This window comes from Myxine glutinosa, chromosome 2 (genome assembly GCF_964187855.1).
Source record: "Myxine glutinosa chromosome 2, kmMyxGlut1.1, whole genome shotgun sequence".
NCBI classification, from domain to species: Eukaryota; Metazoa; Chordata; class Myxini; order Myxiniformes; family Myxinidae; genus Myxine; species Myxine glutinosa.
This window is the reverse complement of record NC_136262.1, coordinates 185,383,125-185,408,490: the sequence shown is the minus strand read 5'-3', so window position 1 is coordinate 185,408,490 and position 25,366 is coordinate 185,383,125. Positions and strand designations below refer to the sequence as shown.

General features: G+C 47.0%; 1 protein-coding gene across 3 annotated transcripts in view; it reads right to left on the bottom strand.

Moving 5' to 3' along the window:
• The window catches only part of SENP8 (SUMO peptidase family member, NEDD8 specific), a 39,485-nt gene extending 14,694 nt beyond the window's left edge, over positions 1-24,791 (bottom strand). The window contains exon 1 of one of the 3 annotated variants that reach the window (XM_068106603.2): positions 24,576-24,791. Coding sequence is in view for 1 of the 3 variants with exons in the window: in XM_078772065.1 (XP_078628191.1) it covers positions 24,717-24,718 (2 nt within the window). In the remaining 2 variants the exon portion in view is untranslated. Of the gene's footprint in view, positions 1-24,288; positions 24,462-24,575 lie in introns of those variants that run through there. The other 2 variants (XM_078772065.1, XM_068106604.2) reach the window with 2 other exon arrangements.
• Positions 24,792-25,366: the final 575 nt, after the last annotated feature.

The following is a 25,366-nucleotide window of genomic DNA, read 5'->3' as shown; positions in this document are numbered from 1 at the left end:
GGAGGAATGGTTGATCAGAGTAGTGATGGCAATGTACAAAAGAGCGCGCACAGCTGTAAGGACGAAGGACGGGAACAGTGGTGAGTTTGAGGTGAAGGTGGGAGTGCATCAGGGGTCGGTACTAAGTCCATTACTATTTGTAGCTGTGATGGAAGTGCTGGTTCAGAACGTAAAGGAGGGTTTACCGTGGGAGTTGTTGTATGCAGATGATCTGGTGTTGATTGCGGAAAGTATGGATGGACTGAAGGAAAAGATGAACACGTGGAAGGAATGTATGGAGACAAAAGGTCTGAAGGTGAATATCGGAAAGACGAAGGTGATGGCAAGTGGTAAAGCATGTGTTGAGGTGGAAAGAACTGGGAAGTGGCCCTGTACTGTGTGTAGGAAGGGTGTCGGAGTGAACTCCATTCAATGTACAATGTGCGCTGAGTGGGTTCATCAAAAATGTAGTGGTCTGAGAGGGTCATTAACCAGTGTGGCAGCTACATTCAAATGTAAGGTGTGCACAGAGGGAGCTGCAGATGGAGGAAATGTTGAGTTGGATCTTGGAGATGGCGTGAAGCTGGAAGGTGTGAAAACATTTTGCTACCTCGGAGACATGCTGAATGGAGAAGGTGGATCAGACTCGGCAACGGTTGCTCGAGTGAGATGTGCATGGAAGAAGTTTCGGGAACTGGGTGGCGTGCTGATGATGAGGGGAGTGTCGTTGAAGCTGAAGGGAAAGGTGTATGCTGCATGTGTGAGAAGTGTTATGATTTATGGGAGCGAGACATGGGTAATAAACGTAGAGCAGCAACGAAGGTTGGAAAGGGTGGAAATGCGAATGGTTCGGTGGATGTGTGGAGTATCGTTGAGAGAGGAAGACAAATGATGAATTGCGAAAGATGATGGGAATAGAGCCTGTGATTGATGCTGTGAAGAGGAACAGGTTGAGATGGTTTGGTCATGTGTTGAGGAAGGATGAAAGTGACTGGTTGAGAAGAGTGATGGAAATGAATGTAGAAGGAAGCAGAGGACGGGGAAGACCGAAAAAGACTTGGCTAAAGATGGTGGAAGAAGAAATGCGGGCAAGGGGGTTAACAAGGAGAGATGCAGAAAATAGGGCAAAATGGAGAAGATTGTCATGGGGACCGCAAGGCTAACCCCCGCTCTAGCAGGGAAAATGGCCTTTAAAATGCATGTTGTATATTACATATAGCCTACCCCTGGTAATTCTATTTTTACATTTACATATAGATATAGCATATATCACATATGGCATATACATATTACATATAGCATATTGTTATGAATGTTGGGGTAGTAACATATATAGAGTTAGGTAGATCTGCATAGGGAGGTGCTCCGACTGTCGTGAAGTATAAGAGCCATCTCGATGTAAATAAGTAGAGGACCTGTCTAGCCCGTATGTCGGATTAAGTGTATATTTGTGGTCATACAAGGATGGCTTTGTGATAAGTAGAATCGGGATTATGCTAATTCCTTTGTGTGTCAAACCTGTGATCATTCCATTGTCCCATATGGCAATGCACCTCGACACTAGTTAGGAATCCATCCTCATTAGCGCATACACGAATAACAAATTCCCCCCCACAAGGAAACTGACCGGAAGAACAGACAGGAAGCGCCCACGCATTACCCCGACGTGAAGGCAAACTTGGCTCAGGCAGGCTGAGGCCATGCCCACCTCGGGATGGATTGGTCAAAAGGGTTTGATGGGCAGATCACACGACTGGTAGGGAGGGCCGGTGAAGTCAGACGACGAGCGACAAAACGACTCGCGAGCCGGCATTTTACCCTTCTTGTTCTGGATCCCATAGCGAGCGGTCGCATTTTGGCTCTGTCAGCATCGACGTCCCCCTTTGACCTCTTGATGCTGACATCCAATCGGTTCATCTGTGCATCATAATATATATTTATACCAAATTTGTTCAAAATCCCATCACTGGTTCACAAGTTAGTGCGGTTACAGAATTTGACCTTAACAGGGCTTCTGGCATTGGCCTCTTGACCTCATAATCATAGCAGTTTATCTTTACATCATTATACAATATACATACTTGTACGAAGTTTGATTTGGATGCTTTCAGCCGTTCCTAAATTATCGCTCTAACAAAAATCAATCACAGACGCACGGACAGACTGATAACCCAAAAACAATGTCTCTGGAACTTTGTCGCGGGGGCAAAATTAATATACCTTACTTACGTGTGTGCATGTGTGATCAGGATGAGATTCCGATGAGTTTACCAAATTCAGGGCCAGGGTACTGCTAAACTGCAGATTAGTGTTCAAAATATATAATTAAGTTGAAATTAAGTAGTTCTTCAATCATAGACTGACATCTGTAGACAGACAGCTTCAGTGGATACTGGAGTGAAAATGTATCAAAGTTGAACCCAGGAGTGATGCCCACTTAAACCGCAGAGGGGCGTCTATAAGACCTCGGACGTCCGCGACGCTGAGCCACTCCTGTGACATTTTACTATGACATGTAGTCTTGAATGGTACGTACCCGCACATATATTCTAGGCTTGCTTGCATTGACTAATATAATCGATCCTTCCTATATGATGCCAAGATCCTGATATCTATTGCATGATTGTATTTTACAGGATGATGCTAAAGATCTGATTGAGATTAAACCTACCTATGGGACAGAGTTGTGGACTTGGTTCGTTTTCACAACATTTAATCTCAATCAAGATCTACGGAAATGGCGGGACACAAGATGATCCATGTACCGACATTCAGCGCCGACCCACAAGCTGTGGATTCGGGCTCGGAGTTAAATCACTGGCTCAAGTCACTGGAGAACCAGTTCAGAGCCCAGGATACCGTTCCCACTGCTGAAACGAAACTGGACGTGCTGCAGACTAAAGTGGACCACCACGTCTACAGGAGCATTGAACGATGTACGACGTCGCTGTGGCAGAGCTAAAACGGATTTACATTAAGAAACGGAGCGTGGTGTTCACCAGGTATCTGCTCTCATCGCGGCGACAACAGCCCACCGAGTCGATCGATCGCTTCGCCCAGGAGCTACGACAACTACTTGCGGACAGTACTCAAGAGGTACGCACTCACGAGCAAGTCCAGGATGATCTTGTCCGAGATGCTTTTGTCTCTGGGATCGGCTCTTCGACTCTTCGGCTAAGACTTTTGGAGACAGCTGACCTGACGTTCACGTTGGCTCTACGGGTGGCACACGTCTACACTGAGGCCCGGGAACAATCTACCGCCTATGACCACACACGGGTCGTTGCGGGGACTTCTCAACTCGCGCGACCGGAGAGGGCTACCGCCGAGGATACGGGAGCGGACTCGACCACGCTAGCGGAGCCCCTGGCCGCTCCCGAGGTGGACTCGGATTCCGGCTTGGCGGCAGCTACGGCAGCCAGGCCAAGGCCTGTACGAAATGCTACGTGTTACTTCTGTGGCAATCGACAGCATCCCAGGTCGGCGTGTCCGGCTTGGGACACAATATGCCATTTGTGATCGACTAAAGGACATTTTGCAAAAGTCTGCCGAAAGACCGCGCGGGGCGCACAAACTCGCGCGACCTTGAATGGGCTTATCGCCGAGCCAACGGACCGAGCACAGAGCGGGGCGCCTCACCCGGCTTTGATGAGCGGTCCTCCTCCTCGTGGGCCCCTGGCTGCACGCTCGACCTTGGTGAGATACATCGGGCCGCCAAAACAAATGGCGCGAACACGACCGACCGCGGAGCGACCGTCCTTGACTGGCATCCGAACGCCCTCCGAAGGCTACTCATACAATCGACAAGCTCCTGCTTTGACGCGGCAAACAATGCACGTGACACGAGCGCCAACCGACGGCAGCTCGTACGAACTACATGCTCTTGCCTCAGCACGTGAAACTAAAGTTGGCTGCGATCCTTCTCGCATGACACGAGCGCCATCTGACGGCAACTCGTACGAACTACACGCTCTTGCTTCAGCACGTGAAACTACAGTTGGCTGCGATCCTTCTCGCGTGACACGAGCGCCCTCTGACGGCAGCTCGAACGGACTACAAGCTCCTGAAGCTCCTGCTTTGGCACGACCAACTATGCGTTTGACACGAGTGCCCTCCGGAGGCTGCTCAAACGACCGGAAAACTGCAGCCGGCGTGGGATCCACACGCAAGGCGCGATCTTCTCGCTCGGATGGCTCAATACCTGCCGGATCTTCTGGCCTTGCTCAGGCCATTATTCCACTCATGGTCGAAGGCATTTTTGCACGGGCTTTAGTCGACACGGGGTCTACGGATAGTTTTATCGATCATCGACTGGTGCGTAAACATGGGTGGCCGGTCCTCGGGTCAACACGATGGATCTTTATGGCCTCCCAAGGGCTTAGGCTCAGCACGAAAGGGGAATGTCGATTGAAGCTTGTGATAAAGGGACGCATGTTTCCAGATGTACACCTCATGGTCTTACCTGCTTTATGTGCTGACATTCTGTTAGGACATGATTTTCTTAAGCGACATGGACGTTTGGAAATGGAATTCGGTGGGACTGACACGCTTGCTGTGTGTGCACTCGCGAAAATGGAAATTGAGCCTCTTTCGCTGTTCCCCAACCTGACCACTGACTGCACTCCTGTAGCGGTGAAATCACGGCGCTACTCACGAGCAGACGCGCAATTCATTGCGGAAGAAACGGCCCAGCTCTTAAAGGAAGGTATCATAGAACCCAGCCGGTCGCCGTGGCGGGCCCAGGTCTTAGTGGTGCGAAGTGAAGCCCATCGCCGACGCATGGTAATCGACTATTCACAGACGGTTAATCGCTTTACACAGCTGGACGCCTACCCCTTACCGGGGATGGACGCGCTGGTACGACAGGTGGCCCAGTACTCCGTCTACAGTACTCTCGATCTGCGTAGTGCGTATCATCAGATCCCCATCTCTAGGGCTGATCGCATCTATACCGCCTTTGAATCGGGTCAAAGGTTATACCAGTTCACCCGACTACCTTTTGGGGTGACGAACGGGGTCGCCTGTTTTCAGAGGGCTATGGACGACCTCGTTACTAAGGAGAACTTGACAGATGTCTTTGTATATCTGGACAATCTTACGGTTTGTGGGTATGACCAGGGGCATCATGATGCTAATCTGAAGCGCTTCCTCGAGGTCGCGCAGAGGTATCGCCTAACCATGAATGAGGCCAAGTGTCGTTACTCTCTACGCACGATAGATCTTCTGGGGTACACCGTGACCCATGGCTCTGTCGCTCCAGATAAGGAGTGTCTGCGACCTTTGCTCGATATGGCTCCGCCTAGCGATCGAGCTTCGCTGAAGCGTGCTCTCGGGCTGTTCGCCCACTATTCTAAGTGGGCGCAAAATTTCTCCGTGAAGCTCCGCCCCCTTGTGGCCTGCGACACGTTCCCCATGAGCCCAGCCGCCTTGGCAGCCTTTGGTGGCCTTGAGGCCGACATCGCTGTGGCGACGATCGACGAGAGCGAATCTTTTGTCTTAGAAAGTGATGCCTCGGATCATGCGATAGCGGCGACACTCTCCCAGGGGGGGCGCCCTGTGGCTTTGTTTTCGCGGACTCTCACCTCCGCTGAGCGGAGGCATTCGTCTGTCGAAAAGGAAGCATACGCGATCGTCGAGTCGATTCGGCGATGGCGACCGTACTTACTCGGGCGATGCTTCCAAATCATCACGGACCAACAAAGCGTAGCGTTCATGTACGACACCTTACATGCTCAACGCATTAAGAATGAGAAAATCACTCACTGGCGTATCGAACTCACCGACTTCTGCTACACCATCAAATATCGCCCGGGGAAGGATAACCTGGTCGCCGACGCCTTATCGACGCCGGCTACGTGCGCGGGTATCATAACTCTGGAGGGTCTGCGCACTTTGCACGGTACTATGTGTCATCCTGGGGTGACTCGTTTCGCTCATTTTGTGCGTAGTGGTAATCTGCCGTACTCGATTGAGGACATCCGCCGGTTCTGCCGCGACTGCGCTATATGTGCGGAACTCAAACCGCGTTTTTACAACCCTCCCATGGGGACGCTGGTTAGGGCTACTAGACCGTGGGAGAGATTGGCAATGGATTTCAAAGGGCCGCTGCCGGAGTCGAGTAACTCTCGTTATCTGCTCACTATCGTTGATGAGTACTGGTGATTCCCTTTTGCTTACACGTGCGTGGATATGACGGCTGCCACGGTCATACGGTGCCTGCAGAATTTGTTTTCTATGTTTGGGTATCCGGCCTATGTGCATACCGATCGGGGTGCGGTGTTCCTGTCTCAGGAAGTGAGAGGTTACTTGCTCCAAAATAATGTCGCTTAGAGTTACACCACACCGTACAGACCCCAGGCGAATGGGCAGGTCGAACGCTTCAATGGGATTATATGGAGGGCCGTCATGCTAAGCCTCAGGACCCTCGGCCGTGGCCTCGATAAATGGGCTTGGTCGCTACCTGCGGTGCTGAACTCGATCAGGGCTCTACTATGTACGGCCACCAACCAGACTCCCCACGAAAGACTGTTCCACCACCCTAGAAGCTCGGGTAGTATCCGATCTTTACCCAGTTGGCTCGCTGAGCCGGGGCCGGCCTATCTCAAACGTGCGGTTCGCACAAGCAAGTACGACCCCTTAGTGGATAAGGTGCAGGTACTCCAAGCTAATCCCGAGCATGCTCGTGTGATGACGGCAGATGGACGCGAGTCCACTGTCTCCGTACGCCATCTCGCCCCATGTGGGGTCATCGATCCTTATAGGGATATCGACGAACCGATCTACGAGTCTCTGGACTCTCCCGAAGCTTCCTCTATGGAACATCTGCCGTCCCTTCCTTCGTCAAATACACCGCTGCCTGAAGGCTCTGACGTGCCCCCTCCGACACCTGCCTCCAGCGGCTACTCCGAAGCAGGGGACTCCGGGCTTGGGGAGGCAGTACCCGGTAGTTTCCGGACACGTGCTGGCAGGGTAATTCGCCACCCAGACCGCTACGGATGGACCGACTGACATGGAATGACATCCCCAATCAATTAATGCTGACGCACGCTTGATTCCTGCCTAGCGGCAGTGTAGTTCTAACGGCGGGGAGAATGTAGTGAAAATGTATCAAAGTTGAACCCAGGAGTGATGCCCACTTAAACCGCAGAGGGGCGTCTATAAGACCTCGGACGTCCGCGACGCTGAGCCACTCCTGTGACATTTTACTATGACATGTTGTCTTGAATGGTACGTACCCGCTCATATATTCTAGGCTTGCTTGCATTGACTAATATAATCGATCCTTCCTATATGATGCCAAGATCCTGATATCTATTGCATGATTGTATTTTACAGGATGATGCTAAAGATCTGATTGAGATTAAACCTACCTATGGGACAAAGTTGTGGACTTGGTTGATTTTCACAACAGATACCAATCCAAACACAGACAGACAAATGGACAGACAGACAAAGTGAACCAATTGCTTAACCTCGCTTTGCGCTTCGTGCACGGGTTGATACAGCAGTGTTCATGTTAACTTCCTCTTCCATCAGTGTTCATATATTCCAATAGCCAAGATCATCCTGTGCTTCCTGCACCATACCAGCCTTGGCTGTGGTTCTTGTGCAAAGAAACCTACACTGAGTGTTTACAAATCACTACAGTTGAATGTGGCTGTCTCACATGCAGTAACTGGCTCACCCAGAACACATCACGTGGACAGTCGGCAGTCCCAGCACCAGTCATGTTAGCCTGCAGCAACACATGAATGATAATGTCGTTTTGTCGGGGACCATGAGGAAGTATGACTTGGATTTTCCATGACTTTACAAACTACCCTACAAAAATCTAATTTATTGTTAAGTACAACAACAATATATAAATTCAATGCAAATATAGAAAGGATTACCATGCCAGCAAGTGCTTACCAAAAAGGGCAATGAATAACTGCAATAAATAAGGAGTCATTTTGAGAGTAAAGCACCGAGGCATGTCTAGTAAAAGATCCAACAGCAACACTTCCTCCCCCACAGGAGTCTGGGATCCAAATCTGGAAATGGTCCTATTTTGGAGTTCGCACAAACCCATCGGCGAGAGAATTTTCATTGCTACCACATGTTGGTGAGACAACCCAAAGTTCAGCACCAGGGGTGGATGCCGATGTAGGTGTTCTGAGTAGAGCCATTTGTAGAAATACTTACTTACTTGGTTCGAGAAATACTAACATGCTCTGGATCAACACCAGGGTGGGTCACAAAATACCACATACAGTGCATTCAGAAAGTATTCAGACCTCTTCACTTTTTTCACATTTTGTTATGTTGCAGCCTTATGCTGAAATCGTTTAAATTCATTTTTTCCCTCATCAATCTGCACTCAATACCCCATAATGACAAAGAGAAAACAGGATTTTAGAAAGTTTTGCAAATTTATTAAAAAGAAAAAACTGAAATATCACATTGACATAAGTATTCATACCCTTTGCTATGACACTTGAAATTTAGCTCAGGTGCCTCCCATTTCTCTTGATCATCTTTGAGATGTTTCTACACCTTGATTGGAGTCCACCTGTGGTAAATTCAATTGATTGGACATGATTTGGAAAAGCACACACCTGTCTATATAAGGTCTCACAGCTGACAATGCATATCAGAGCAAAAACCAAGCCATGAGGTCGAAGGAACTGCCTGCAGAGCTCAGAGACAGGATTGTGTCGAGGCACAGATCTGGGGAAGCCTACAAAAAATCTCTGCTGCATTGAAGGTTCCCAAGAGCACAGTGGCCTCCATAATTCTTAAATGGAAGAAGTTTGGAACAACCAGGACTCTTCCTAGAGCTGGCCGCCCGGCCAAACTGAGCAATCGGGGGAGAAGGGCCTTGGTAAGAGAGGTGACCAAGAACCCGATGGTCACTCTGGCTGAGCTCCAGAGATCCTGTGTGGAGATGGGAGAAACTTCCAGAAGGACAACCATCACTACAACACTCCACCGATCTGAGCTTTATGGCAGAGTGTCCAGACGGAAGCCAAACAGTTCAATCTTGGTTTCATCAGACACAGAATCTTGTTTCTCACAGTCTGAGAGTCCTTTAGGTGCTTTTTTGCAAACTCCAAGCGGGCTTTCATGTGTCTTTCACTGAGGAGAGGCTTCCGTCTGGCCAAGGATCAAGGTTTAAGTTAATGCCCAAAATGAGGCCTTTTGTGAGTCTTTCTTTCACAAAACATGTACAGATCCTTAAAGTTGAAAGACTTTTTCAGTCTTGAGACTTGTCTGCAACTTAGGCTCTTTTAACGTTTAATATGCAGGTAAATGAAGAAGAGCAGCGTCAGAACCATTAAACAGGTGAGCTATTTGAATGAAAATATTATCAATTTCAGAGTTCAAGAGACTTTCTCGTCTATTATATTGAACATGATGTCACACTTTATGTTGAGCTGTCAATGCTCACAAAAAAAAGGAGAGGATCCCCATAAGTAATCATAAGCCTCTTGCGTATTTATACGTGTTTACTGCAGAACTACTGCACATTTCATCAGAACACACCAAACTTTCCTTCTTTTCACTCAGCATGTTGCCTTCAGTGGATACCAATCCATTTTGTCATGCTGAAGCAGTACTGTATGTGTGGAGAATATAATTTAGTAATTATATTAACAGGAGTTCCTTCACAATAAAATTGGATGCAAGAGGAGGCCATAAGGCCCATTCAAGCCTGCACTATTATTGCCAACCTATGGCTGTTTGTTTGGAAGTACTCTTCCTTTTTAAATGCTGAGTGTCAAGCAAGGTAGCAACACGTACCATTTTTAAAGTCTTTGGTATGACTCAGCCGGGGTTCAAACCATTGACCTCCCAGATTCAAAGCGGACGCTCTAACCATTACACCACCGAGTTTGGTATACACTATACAGAGACAGTACTGTATGTGCAAAAATAGAAAAATGTGCAAAAACAAATAGGCATTACATTTGCAACTAGAACAGCACTCAGTAGAGCGCATACTGAACAGTTTATGTTTTGTATCCCACTGATAGGCCAGATCTGCTTCTGGATCATTCACCTTTATCACACACCAAAATCGAATTGGCTCATGTTTGTCACCTACCAATCTCGTACACCAAGTTTCATCCAAATCCAACAACAACTTTCCGAGATATCCTGCTATACATCATTTTTGACCCCATCTCTCAATGGTGAAGAATCACTTTGAAAATTATAGTATCTGGATCCAGAAAATCATCAAAATCTAATCAATACGAACCCAATGACCACTCTGACAGAACTACAGAGTTCCTTGGCTGAGATGGGAGAACCTGCCAGAAGGACAACAGTCTCTGCAGCACTTCTCAAATCTGGGTGTTTTCGGAGAGTGGCCAGATGGAAACCACTCATGAGAAAAAGGCACATGACAACATGCCTGGAGTTTGCAAAAAGGCATGTGAAAGATAAAAGCAAAATATTGTTATGTTTGTAGGGGGTAGGGATATCTTAGTTCAGGTAGAGTGTGTAGATTAGTGTGCTCTGACTGTCAGGAAGAAGAAGAACCATCTCCATGTACCATAAGTAGGGAATTTGTGTTGACTGTACTGTTGTGTAAGCTTGTATCTTCGTCCCCATCAGAGGAGTGGGGCTTGTTAATTAGCGAGGGATTATGGGTAATCAATTCCCTGTTTGTAAATGCCTCTGTAATTATTCCTTTGTTCCTTATGACATACGCAGCACACACACTTAGTAAGAAATCGCGCATTTAAACACACTAATTAAAAACATACCAGAAGCCAGGACATTGAGCGCTGCCGTTGATAACATTGACTTGGTAAGCGCACAGGACAGGCAGCTCTGTGGAGACACGCCCAAAGAGCGGCGATTGGGCGGGGGGATTTGATTGGCACAAGCACAGGTAAGAAGGAACACGCTGATAGGAGCGGAGAAGGAGACGTGGCGAGATGACGTCAGAGCCGCGGGTACAAAATAGTTGGAGCGGCGGACATCTTCCTGATGCCATAGCGGACAGTCATGTGCCGACACTCTCTCTGCTTCTGGTTTTGATCACGGGCAGTCGGCATTTATATTTCCCTCTCGTTCTGGATGCCATAGCGGATGGTTGTGTGCTGACATCTTCTTGCCCTTTCTGGTTGTGGATCTCATCGCGAACGGCTGTGTTAGGACATCTTGCTGGTGGTCGCGAGGAGGAAGAGCCGCGGGCCAGGAACTGCAGTTTTTCCGTGCGGAGTTCGTGAGGACAGGCATGGCTGGAAGAGCAAGCTGCACACTTGCCCATTCGCTTCGCAAGGAAGGCCTACTTCGCGCCAACGAGCGTGGCCTAGTGAAAGAGAGAATACTGAGGCCTTCTTCCCACCAAGGCAGGAGCCGCGTCCGGATTGCGTGCTCGGGGTCTGGACGAGTCCTGGCGAGAAACACACCAGCCGAGTTGACCTAAGTGCCCACAAAAATTACATGTATTTATTTTCAGTTATTTTATCCCTCGTCTGTGTTCGGGTCTGTCTGGGAGCGCTCCATTTAGGAATTTAGTTTTATTTCGCCGTGTTTTCTTTGTTACCGGCATTTTCTTCAATAAACCTGTTTATTTTTGTACATTTTAATTCAGTGTTGTTTGAGTTAATTTATACAGGTGTGAAGACGTTGGGTGGAGGCTGTGCAGGTAAGTTCGTCAACCCCCTTTTCCCTTGCGTGTAACGAATATCGTCATCATTGGATTGAACGTCTTGGAGTAAAGCTCGTTTGGTCATCCGTGTCACCCTGCGGTGTTCGCCACACGACAATATTCTGTGTTCTGATTAAACGAAAATTGAACTCTTTGGCTTGAATACCAATACAAGGGCTACATCTGGCGAAAACCAAGCACAGCTCATCACCCATCCAACACCATCCCTACCGTGAAGCATGAGGATGGCAGCATCATGCTATGGGGATGCTTTTCAGCAGCAGGGACTGGGAGACTTATAAGGATAGAGAGAACAATGAATATAGCCAAATACAGGCTAATCCTCAAGGAGAACCTCCTTCAGAGTTCAAAATACCTTAGACTGTGGCGAAGATTTATATTCCATCAAGACAATGACCTCAAGAATACGGCCAAAGCAACACTGGAATTGCTTCAGAGAATCAGAACAAGAACGTGAAAGTGTTTAAATGGCCCAGCCAAAGCCCAGACTCTAATCCCATTGAGAATCTGTGGAAAGACTTGAAGATTTCTGTTCACCGACGCTCCGCATCCAACTTGACAGAGCTTGAGCAAATCTGCAAGGAAGAATGGGAGAAACTCCCCAAATCCAGATGTGCAAAGCTGATACAGACATACCCAAGAAGACTCAAAGTGTAGATCGGTGATGAGAATTTAAAATTTAACCATTTTAAATTCAAGCTGTAACACAACAAAATGTGAAAAAGTCAAGGGGTGTGAATACTTTATGAATGCAGTTTAAGAGTTGTTTGTCTGTGTCACCAAGTTTCTCAGAGATGGCCAAAGAGATCTTCGTCAAACTTTCAGAGGTTGACCAGTGAGTGCTGGGGGGGGGGGGGGGGGGTGTTTTACGAAAACAAAACTTGAAAAGAAAAGTTGGATTTATTCTTTTTCGCTTTATAATGCCTAAAGTTTGTAGCTATGTGAAAAGTAATATTAAATGATTCCTCGCCCCATTCCTTAGTGGGTGCAGAGAAGTGTTTTAGGCACCCACAAAAAATAGGAATAAATCAAAATTAGATTTCTTCCAAATACCAACATGATTAGAACAGCACCGAGCAACGCCAGGTACTCCTGGTAGTATTAAATGTGAACCAATGGGTGAACCAGAATCACAAGTGAATTCAAAGTAGGAGCTCATACAGCATTATGTGGAAAACGGAGACCACATTAGAAGTCAAAGGGTCAAACTACATGTCAATTAAAATTGATGTATTCCAGCTAATGGGTTATGGAAGTCTCCCAGGATCATACCCTGGGCCCCAGACTCTAGCTTGTTCTTGCAAAGCTGGCACTCTGACCACAACTTTTATCAGCCATTACGTTTAAATATTTAAACACCTTCACCTCCCCCATAAAAAGTATGTACGTAATAAACAGATCGCCCACTCGTATATTTTACAATTCAGCAGTTCACACAAGTAGGCAGGATATCAATATACCGTTGTGATTTATACGTTATGAATGTAGCAACTGAGGCCATTTTGATTTGATGTTGATGTACCATACTCTGTTACAGAGCGTTGGTGCTGCCAAAGCAGTTTCTTGACAAGGGTTATACTGGGTGTTTTGCCATTGCCTTCCAAGTGTTGTTTGTCCGTGCTCTATCCTTTCAAATGCTGAAGCAAGGAAGCAGCACGTCTCTTTTTTTGAATCTTTCATATGACTCAGATGGGGTTTGAACCCCCGACCTCCCAGACTCAGAGCGGATGCTCTAACCATTACACCGCCTGGTCTGGTCTCATCCACAGATATTTCTCGTGAGTCCGATTTGCATTTAGGAACACAACAATCATGGTTAACCATTTTGAAATTGCCACTCTTTCTAAATGATGAAAACTATGTTTGGAAGACTATTTGAATCACAGATTTTGTGGTAGAAACGGCAGGTTAAAAGTGCCCGGCAAGCCACACCGAGTCAGTGTAAACAGACAGCAAATGCACAAAAGGCCTCATTTAGCATTCATACGTCATTTAAAAAGTCACACATTGTGTTTTCATGCACAATCTATAGTTTGTTACCTCTGCCACCGAAGGTGAATGGAGGTTATGTTTTCACCCCTGTCTGTCTGTTTCTTTGTTCCAAGTGTAACATGAGTTGTCTGTGAACAAGATATCTCAAAAAGTTGTGAACTGATTCGGACGAAATTTGGCAGAGAGGTAGTGTATGTGACAAGGACTAAATGCTTAGATTTTAGTGAAAATCTGGATTCGGATCCGGCCAGTATAATCTTTTAAGAGCTTCTTCGCCATTGGGAGATAGAGACAAAAACAACACGTAGCAGGATATCTCAAAAAGCTGTGGACGGATTTGGACGAAACTTCGTGTAGAGGTTGTGTGTGTGACAAGGATGAATTGATTCGATTTTGGTGAAGATCTGAATATGGATTCGGATGAGAATTATGTAATCTCAGGAGGCAGGAGAGGGAGGGGTGAGGAAGGGAGTGGGGGGAGTGGAAGGGGGTTCATCACCTTTTCGTTGAATATATGCTGGTGAATGTGCCGTTCATCACGTTTATGAGTTAAGTGTGATGCCGATCAGGAACAAGAAGAAGCCCTACCACCAACTTCGTACACTTCCGGAATCGTTTGATTTATTTGTGTTAAAATGTCTGGTGATTGTTTTGTATTTATTTATGTGAATGTGTACTTGTATATAACTGTCATTAATTAAAAAAGGCTTCGGCACTATCGAGCGATGTTTTTTGTTTTTGTTTTATCCAGAAAAACGAATTTTTTATTTCAGAATTTTAGTTTATTTTATTTTGTCTAAAACACGCCCAGGCACTCGCTGATGAACCTCTGAAAGTTTGACGAAGATCCGTTCAGCCATATCTGAGAAAAATTGACACACACACACACACACACACACACACACACACACACACACACACACACACACACACACACACACACACACACACACACACACACACACACACACACACACACACACACACGTTAGAAAGAAGATTCCAAATTTTTTTTTGCTTTCCAAACAAACTTACCTATGACAGTGACCTATAAAATGCAAGATATATGGGAATCTTTTTTTTTTTCTGTCAGTCACTTTTGTATCTAAAGTCTAAGCTCATGGAAGAGCAAGGTGACAGAAGGTAGAAGCCAGAAATCAACACACAAACGGTGTGACATTGAAACAACGCTTAGAGACAAGGGGGTGGAGAACAGGAGGAGGAGAAAGACGAGGAATGGGAAAAGAGATGGGGAGAGGCAAGGGGGTAAACTTTATGAGGATATGAATGAATGAATGAATGAATGAATGATCGTTTTAAGGCCATTTTAAGGGTTAGCCTTGCGGGCCCCATGACAATCATAGTTCCCTGTTTGAGGCAATTTTTTTATGGCCGGATGCCCTTCCTGACGCCAACCCTTGGTCACGCTCTTACGATGCACAGGGATACGGTGTACCTATTCTAAATCGGGGTACACACCGTGATCATTCATCCCAGCAAGCTGGTACTCAATTTGCTGACCTCGGAAGGATGACAGGCTGAGTCAACCCCCCCTGGCGTTAATTCAGCGATCGACCGGGATTCGAACCCAGGATCCTAGGATCCCAAGCCGGCACCCTAACCGCTAAGCCAACACCAGGCTAAACTTTATGAGGATTGGGGGGGGGGGGGGGGGGGAAGAAGATCACAGGTCAGGATGTCAGATGGATGACTGGAGGTAGTGTACCGCAAACTTAAAAGGCCTAGAGGGAAGGATACGATTTAACAGACAGACAGAGGATGTTCCAAAAGCAGGACAAAAAGAAAGGAGGTGAGCAGTCAGCCTGGATTTTGCAAATTTCACGAGTAGGTTCCTTGCAGAACATGTGCGACCTGTAGGGACAGTGGAATTGAAAGAGTAGAGGAAGGAAAATATGAGGAGAAGTGGGAGAAAACAGAGGCCACGGACCTGCCTTCAATGAGGAAGCAGCTCAGGTCCTAAGTTTCCGTTTCTTTTGGTGGATGCCAATGATGTCGGAGGCTTTGGATTTCACAACATCGAGGAGTGACAGTTATGAAGTGGGGGTGTCCGCCCACATGGGCAAGCAGCACTCCAGTGAACTATGAAAAGGGTCTGGAATCACATTTACCAAGGAAGGACTTGGCACGACAGAGGATGTCGGGTCCGTGCAATTCCCATGCCACAATATCTCCACCCAATGCAAGCGATGCTAATTATATCTCAATCAAAATGACAACTATTCCTCATCGGGTATTTGTATATAAATGGAATGTCAGGTACTTGTATATAAATTTATACACGCATTATATAAATGGAAAATTGCATGCGTATAATGGGAAATAAAATTGTAAGAAGGAAAGAATAAATACGAGAGAAAAGGGAGGGTAGGTTTGGGAGAACACTTTCCTCGTACATCTCCGTCCCTTACCTACTGTCCCATCGCACCCTCTTGTTTTTTTGAATATGCTCCTATAAGCAGATTTTTATAAAATGTAAATTGACACCTACAGAACAGGACAAATGTTGAAAAGACTTTTACAGCCTCCACTTATAATATATTCCAACCAATCACAGCTCCATTTATTTTCTCTTCCACATGTTCAAGTCCCCTCCTGTTGGTTGGTTATCTCCATATGCAGGTTTCAAAAGGTGGAACAAAACCCTCCCAGGTTTCAAAGTATCTACGTGTGTGTGTGTGTGTGTGTGTGTGTGTGTGTGTGTGTGTGTGTGTGTGTGTGTGTGTGTGTGTGTGTGTGTGTGTGTGTGTGTGTGTGTGTGTGTGTGTGTGTGTGTGTATGTGTGTGTGTATATATCAGTCATTATGCGACCTTCATATCATCAGTGGGGAGCCGCCAGCAAGGTGTCCCATACAGCTGCTGCTACACCTTACTGGGAGCGATAAGCACCGACTGCCACACGGTAACATTATCTCTGCCTGGGAGTTACTAATTGGTATCTGTATATAACTATCTTCAGTATCTGAATTTATAATTTATAATCCATAATGACGCACTGCTAGATGGCTCCCCTGGAGCTTTGCAGGCAAGGCGGACATGCATGGCGATGACGTCATGACGTTCGCTCATTACGTTGGAGAACCAGATTACAGATACCAATTAGGAACTCCCAACCACATCCAGGTCAACCCCATATGATGAGTGGATACCAGAGATAATGTGGGCTAAGGGGTATTGGTTTCCAGAGATATATATACTGAACAAAATTATAAACGCAACATCCGACATTTTGAAATAATTTATGAACGTTACAGTAAAATATCACCTCCATTTTTCTGTATGTACAAAAGGTTGATGAGTCTTGAATTTGAGTGCATAAGGGTGTTTAAACGTTTTCAATGTTGTGGCACTCCCGTTATGAGATATTGCTCCCACCAGACAGGTGTGGCATGTACTGTCACGTTTTAAAGAGCGTGAGCATTACTCAGACACTCCTTGTACTGGGGACAATAAAAGGCCACCCAAAAATGACAAGATTTGTCAGACGTCACAATGCAACAGATGCCACAATTCATGATGGATCGCGCCATTGGCATGCTGAATGCTGGGATATCCGTCAGAGCTGTTGCTGCACAGTGTAATGTGCATTTCTCCACAATCAACCGCTTGCGGCGCCGTTTCAGACAGTTTGGCGCGACAGCTAATCAACCAGATGCCCGCAGACCACGTGTTACCACATCAGCTCAGGATCAGTACATCCGGCTCCTCCACCTGCGTGATCGTCTGCGACCAGCTTCACAGACAGCACAAGAGACGGTTGGTCTGAATAACCGACGAATCACACAACAGACCGTAGAAATCGTCTCACAGAAATCAATCTCCATGCCTGTCGTCCTCACCAGGGTATTGACCTGACAGATGTTTGCCGTCGGAACCGACTACAGTGGGCGAACGCACATTTTCGATGGCCCTTGGGACGCTGGAGAAGAGTCCTCTTCACGGACGAATCCGTAACGGATTTATCAATAGAACCGTAACGTTCATAAATTATTTCAAAATGTCGGATGTTGTGTTTATAATTTTGTTCAGTGCACATACACTCAACATCAAAAGAAACGTATCAAATCTTTAGAAGGACACTCTCGCGAGATCTCAGAGACGGTGGGAGGGATTTTCGAAGCTCCACACGGTCTCCACGTTTTTCGAAGTTAAGTCTGTTCACAATTGTATTTTGTCGAAACTGTATTTATCTTTCGGTGTGTGAAGTTATTGTGTGCAACTTTGGTTGTTTCTCGGTGTTTATCTTTCATAAATTGATCGTCTGTTTGCCGTGTCGCGAGCAAGGCCTTTGCCGCGTCGCGAACGATTTGAAATCGAAGTTAAGTGATTGTTCCCATTTGTATTTTCGTTAAAACTGTATTTATTTATGGTGTTGTACGTATATTGTGTCCCGACGAAGATTTTTCGGTGCAAATCTTTCATACCTGTATTGAAAATCGTGTTAATTCGTGTCGTGTCTTGAGGCCTTGTACAGTGTGCACTGTACAACCTTGAGGCTTTGTTTTTCTCTCAGCGGTCCGTCGTTTGTGATCCAATAACTTTCGTTCTCTGTATTCCCAGTCTTTTCACCCATAGCCTACTTCCTTGTGTAAATCTCAACTCAAAAAAAAAACAACCAAAAAAACCAAAAAAAAAAAACATTTCCTTCTCTGTTCTCATTCGTTTATTCATTCTTATTCGTTCGTTCGTTCTTCGACCACGTGTTTCTCCCCCATTTCCCCAGATAGTTTTCACTCATTAACCTTCAATGTTTAAACTTTCCCCTCAAGTTATGTATTCCGTCATATTTTATAACACCTTTTTCTTCTTCTTTAAAAGGCTGCTTTCGACTTGCTCACCAAATCAATTCATCCCCAAAAAAATATCCATCTCCTATAGTGCCTTTTTTCTACATTCCCTAAACTCTCCTGCACACCATCCTCCATCCAGCGTCCTTAAACGTATTTTTAACTCGAAGGTCACAACAAACTCATTTTGCAATAAATGTTCGTTTCCCATAAATCGTACACTTTCAAAAATCCAATCTCACCCCTCCCCTCCAAATCTTCCCCATAACCCCTCCCCTCCAAATCTTCCCCATCACCCCTCCCCTCCAAATCTTCCCCATCACCCATCCCTTTCAAATCTCCCCCCTTGCCCCCTCCCTCCTAAACTACCCCCTCACCCCTCCCCCCTAAACTACCCCCTCACCCCTCCCCGCCAAGACGCCCCCTCGCCCCTCCCCTCCTAGACTCCTGCCTCACCCCTCCCCTCCAAATCTCCCCCATATCCCATCCCTTTCAAATCCCTCCCCTTGTCCCTTCCCTCCCAAACTCCCCCCTCACCCCTCCCCTTCAAATCTCCCCACCCTCATTGCTTCTCAATTTCCCCCCTCTCACTCCCCCTCCTCAAAGCGTCCTCCCCGCTTCTTCCCCCTTCAAACTCTCACCTCCATCTCCCCCAACCTTCTGCCTCGCTCTTCCCCCTCCTCAAATAACACCTCATTGTGGCTCACCCAATCACCATCAAACCTTTTGTCCGCCCCATCCTTCCCTTTCTCCGAGCTATTCTGAAATCTCTGACACACCTTCAACAGCTCTCCCTACCTCTTCCACCTCTTCCACATCTTACCCTACCCCTCCTCCCCCCTGTTCTGTATCTGATGCTCCCCCTTCCTCTTCATTAACGGTATGGACCTCAAACATCCGGGGCCTTCGTTCAAACTTAACTGATCTCTCCATACAGGTTGCTTCTGTCAAATCAGACGTGATCTGCTTAACAGAAACTTTCCTCCTTTATGATGTCTCCGATTCCATAGTATCTCTCCCGGGCTACTCCCTCCTCCGGTATGATAGACCTGAGCCTCGTCCTGGAGGCGGGGTTGCTATCTTTATCAAAAACTCTCTTCCTCACTCGCCCTGCACTGCACTCTCTCCACCTCACCCCCAGGAATACCTCTGGCTACGGCTTCCCCTTCGCTCCCACCTCTTGTTCATATGTGTGTTGTACCGTCCACCAAACAGTGATGACTCCATCTACATCTCGCTGTCTGATGATATGGACCAACTTCTATCTACTCATCCCAACTCTCTCTTCCTCATATGTGGTGATTTCAACTATCATCATGCCAGTTGGCTGGGTGTGGGTACCTCTCTCCCCAGCCATGGCTCCTCAGCAAAGGACTTCTGCGACTCACTGGGACTGACACAATCTGTCAATTTCCCGACCCGGATCTCAGTCAACGGAACATCTTCTCTTCTGGACTTGGTTATGACTAACTTCCCTGAAAATGTCTGCTGCTCTTCTTCTGCTCCGATCGGATCATCTGATCATGTCCTTGTTAAAGTGGACATCTCTCTGACCATCCTCAGGGAGCCTGCTCAGCGTCGACGAGTCTGGCATTTCACTCAGGCCAACTGGCACGGTCTTCAAGCAGCCATCAATCATCTGGACTGGTCTCCCATCTCTACCACCTCTGACATCAACTCATCCTGGGAATTCTTCCAAAGTAAATTGCTCTCTCTCATGCACAGATTTATCCCATCTCGTCTTCAGTTGTCATACCCTTCCTCCCGTCCATGGTACACGGAATCTTGTGGTGAGGCTGTTGCCCAGAAACAACTTGCCTTCGTCTCCTGGAAAGCAAATCCAACGGAAGGAAATCTCATTTCCTTTCACAAAGCCCGAAACAAGTGTGTGTCCACCCTCAGGAGAGCCAGGAAACAATATCTCTCCGTTCTCAAGACCGAACTCTCTTATCTGTCTCCCTCTTCCAAATCCTGGTGGCGTCTGGTCAAATCCGTTTCTGGTGTTTGTTCCCCCTCCATCCCCTCCCTTACCTCAAACGGCTACACAGCTGACTCCGCACATGAAACAGCTGAATGCCTCAACTCTGTGTTTGCCTCTAAATCTTGTGTCCCAAACCCATCCCTCTCTGTACCCACCATACCCAGTCGTACCCTGCTGCTCCTGGACTCCGTGTCCTTTCCTCCTGACAAGGTGGAAAAGTTTCTGTCAACCCTCGACTCTGATTCTGCAACTGGACCCGACGGCATCAGCCCACGGGTCCTAAAATCATGTTCACTCCCTCTCTCTGTTCTCTTCACCCTCTCTTTTGCTCAAGGTCATCTTCCATCTGCTTGGAAATCTGCCAACATCACCGCTTTGCACAAAAAAGGTGCAAAAACAGATCCCAGCAACTACAGACCAATCAGCCTTCTCCCAATTATCAGCAAAGTCATGGAATCCATCATTGCTTCAGATATGAAATCTTTCCTCTTCTCCAATGGCTTGATCTCTGATCATCAATTTAGTTTCAGACCTTGACACTCCACTCTGGACATGCTGCTTCTGCTTTCTCAACAATGGATGGAAGTCCTCAATGCCAAACAGGAAATTAGAGCAGTCTCCCTTGACATATCACATGCCTTCAATACGGTCTGGCACCCCGCTCTGCTCACCAAACTCTCCTCTTTTGGTATCCATGGAAATCTCCACGCATGGCTGGCGGACTTCCTCTCTAGTCATAGTCAACGTGTGGCCCTGAATGGGTTTCTCTCATCTCCTCTTCCTGTTCAGGCTGGAGTTCCCCAAGGCAGTGTTCTGGGCCTTGTGCTTTTTCTGGTCTTCATCAATGATCTCTCTGACTCTCTTGAAAATCCTCTATATCTCTTTGCTGACGACTCTACTCTCTGTCGCTCCATTCTTCATCCCTCAGATCGGCAGTCTGCAGCCTCCTCACTCTCTGCAGACCTTGACAAAATCACAGACTGGGCAAACAAGTGGAACATGTCTTTCAATCCTGACAAATCTCACACTCTTACGATGTCTCTCCGAAAAGACCGACTGGACAACCCTCCCATCCACTTTCTGAATAATCCTCTCCAAGAAGTTCTGTCACTCAAGCTTTTGGGTTTCACTATCTGCCATGATCTTTCCTGGAAAAACCACATTTCAAATCTGGCCTCCAAAGCCAGTCGCCGACTGGGCATCCTCCGTCGTGCGAAGTCCTTCCTTGGCACACCTGAGCTCCTCACCACATACAAGGCTTTCATCCGCAGCTCAATGGAATACTGCTCTCCCCTCTGGGCTGGTGCTCCTGCCTCACACCTAGCTCGCCTTCGCGCTGTTGAAACCAAAGCATTCAGAATCATTGGAATCTCCCGCGATGAAGCTAACTCCAAGGGCCTCTCACTCACTCACCGCAGGCAGGTTGGTGGTCTTTCCGTCTTCTACCGACTCCTCTCTGGCCTTGCTCCCCCAGCTCTCTCTGGGCTCTGTCCCGCAAATATTCCTACAGGTCGCACAAGATCTGCCTGCAACCCTCTTTTGGTTAAACTGCCAAAATCAAGACTCTCTGCTCACCTTCACTCCTTCATTCCTCTTTTCTCCCACCTCTGGAACAAACTCCCTCACTCTCTTCAATCCCACTCCACCCTCCAAGTCTTTAAAACAGCTGTTCACCACCATCTCTTATCTTCCCCCATCCAAAGCCTTGATCTTTTCTACCCCCGCTAATTTCACCCCAATTCCACTTTTTGAAATACCAACTTCTGTCCTGGAAGTCCTTGGTGTCCTTGTGCTTTATACTTCCCCCTGCCCCCCCCCTTCCCATGCCTCCTCCCCCCGGGCCCTCTCCCTTCCACACATCTCCCTGCTCTCGGATGTTGTGTTTGTGTGCTTCCCCTTTTCTCCCCATCTTGTCTTCCGCTCCCTCTTTTTGTGTATTTTGTTTGTCTGGTCGATTTGTTTGTGAAGTAAATGTTAACTCTTTCACGAGCCTCGATTCAGTACACAAAAAAACAAAAAAACATCATGAACTCCCGCACTCTCACCACCTTAAACTCCTCGGTTAATTATGTCAACGGAAACCGGAGTTTTCCACCCTGACCATAAAAGGCAATGTTCGTCAAACAGCGTGGCACTTACAACCACCTCCTCACAAACCCGCTCACCACAGCCTCCATCCTCTCCTCTTGCACAATCGTAATATCATAAATCATCAATGGCCACAATACTCGAGGTATCAATCCAAACTTCAAACACCATACCTTCAATTTACCTGGCAAACCACATCCATAAATCCTCTTCAAACCTCTCAAAATCTTGTTCCTCAATATATATACGTGTGTGTGTGTGTGTGTGTGTGTGTGTGTGTGTGTGTGTGTGTGTGTGTGTGTGTGTGTGTGTGTGTGTGTGTGTGTGTGTGTGAGTTGGTTGTTAGCTCCATTTATGGGTTCCAGGAGGTGGAACGGAGTCCTCCCAGGAGCCAGGACCCAAAGTATATGTCTCCTCTTCAGGAAGGGATCACAGTTCATGGACCATGGACCAGGCTGTTCAACGTTTTCAGAGTTTTGTTCTAAGTTCTCTTTTCAGGATCGTCACCAAACCCCGGATTGCCTCCAGTTGTAGTTCATTTGCGGTAATATTCCCGGGATTGGTTTTTTAAAATCTCATTGAGGTTCTTCTTCATCATCCCTGTTGCTGCAATTGTCACTGGTACAATTTTGATGCTCTTCAGCTTTCAAGATCTCTTGACCTCATTTTTGAGGTGCTGGTAGTTGGTCATTTTCTTGATTTCTGCGTTGTTTAGGCCAAAATCGCAAGTACTGATATCTCCATCATCAATGCTGTCTTTTCCTTTTTTTTTCCCCGAGTACAATGTTCGGACACAATGCTTTGTTTTCTTTGTTCAGGCTCAATGGAATCATCAGGTTGTACGTGAGCATGACATCCTCATTTCCAATGATTGCCCTTGGTTCGTGTGTCCATGACTTTTCTGGTACTGGGATTTTAAATTTTTTGCAGATATTCCAATGAATCACTTTGCATACTTTGTTGTGATGTTGTGTGTAAAGTTGTTCTGATAATAGTTTTTTGCATCCCAAGAGCAGGTAACTAGTAATCTGTGTGTGTGTTTGTGTGTGTGTGTGTGTATCTAATAATTATTGTAATATGTAAAATTTTAAAAAATACTAATCCCATCCCCTCCTTTAAAGCTAATGCTTCCCCCCCCCCCCCCCCTCCTTTCTAAAGTAGTGCTGCCCCTTATGGATAATGTTCCTGTGCCCCAGCTTCGTAAATGTCGAAGTCTCAGCGATGTAACGAAGTATGGAAACAATTATTCTAAAGTTACATTTACTTTTCAGGGCAGATGTGTATCCTTCATCTGTGACATCACATTCGCCTCTCAGTCATCTCGCCTGGGTTCGAATCCCGACCCAGCTCTAGACTGTCATCCCGGTGTTTCAAATGCAGGTAGATTCAATGTATGTGCCATCCCTCGAATGGATGCTAAACTGCGAGTCTTGTCTTCCAGCATTACTTGGTGGATGTTAAAGATCCTTCGGCGTCCTTCGCGAAGAGTAGGCGAGCTATCGCCGGCACCCTGAACAAATTACAAATAAAATTCCTGCCCTAACCTGCAGGGGGCGTTGCATCAGCGGCACAGCCACGCCCTCAGCCAATGATGCTACCGCGCAGCGAATGTAGAGTTACATGATCCATGCATGAAGAAGAGCTTTCTGTGGGTAGAGTAAGACACGGGCTGTTCGGGAGAAATGCTGAATCAGGATCAGGAAAGGGAGAAAACGGTTACGTCGCGCGAAACATCATTGGATCTTAATCTTAAGCATCGACAAACGAATACCTACACCAGAATAAGCCGTGAGGATGCAACGTGTTATCTTCGCAACAGCAACACAATCACGGAGCCGAATCAAATCCATACTCCACCCTCGTAGCAGACGAGACAACTGGAACTACGACACGACGCCATCCCGAAGGTACGTCGCTAGGCGACGCTGTTTACCAATACCAATCACAAGGCCATCGTAAAAGTCAACGCGAAGGTGCAATGCGTTACAGGAACAATCCCAATCGTCCATTTCCTTGAAGTGAATGCACAAGTGTAGATCAAACGAGTAATAATAAAAAATACCGTGTGGTACTGCCTGTCCTTGGGGTATTTCAAAGTCGGGACGATAAGTCTGGCCCAGCAGCAGGCCCACTTCATCTGAAAGTGTTCACGACGTGCCGTAAAATTCACATGTATGCCTCAGGTTGTTGCCGCAAAACTCACATTAAGCTGGTGGCCGTTTTGCGACGTGCCGCAAAACTCACATTAAGCTGGTGGCCGGTTTGCGACGTGCCGCAAAACACATTAAACTGGTGGTCGTTTTGCGACGTGCCGTAAAACATTAACGTTGGGTTTCTGTGTTTGTAAGCAGTTTCTCGCCATTATCAAAGTCTTCAGTCGGAGTCCGACTTGTAAGAGTTTGAAGTCAAGTTTTTATTCATGGAAACGGAGTTTCTAATTTGGGGTGATGAACAAAGCACGAATCAAGCATCAGCGGTTCTACCCCAACGTGATAGCATTTTGCATTTTAAAGTTTTATTTTGTAACTAGCAAAGGGTTGCCGGGTAACACAGAGTCGCTTCATGACGAAAAAATGAAGAGTGGGGATGAGGGAGGGGGGGGGGTGTGGGGTGAGGAAAACGGGAGGAGAAGCAAGGTGGAGAGGAGGGGGAATGGACGAGGGAGGGGACGGAGGATGGGAAAGGGGTAGGGGGGGGGGGGAGAGAAAGAGGAAGGAGTGAGACAGGAGTGGGGGTGGGAGAAATGAGGGGGAGGGGAGAGCGAAGCCTCACCACATGTCCCTATATTGTACACTGGGAGGAGGGGAGTGGGAGCGAGGGAAGGAGGGCAGAGAGGTGAGGGTGGGGGAGAGA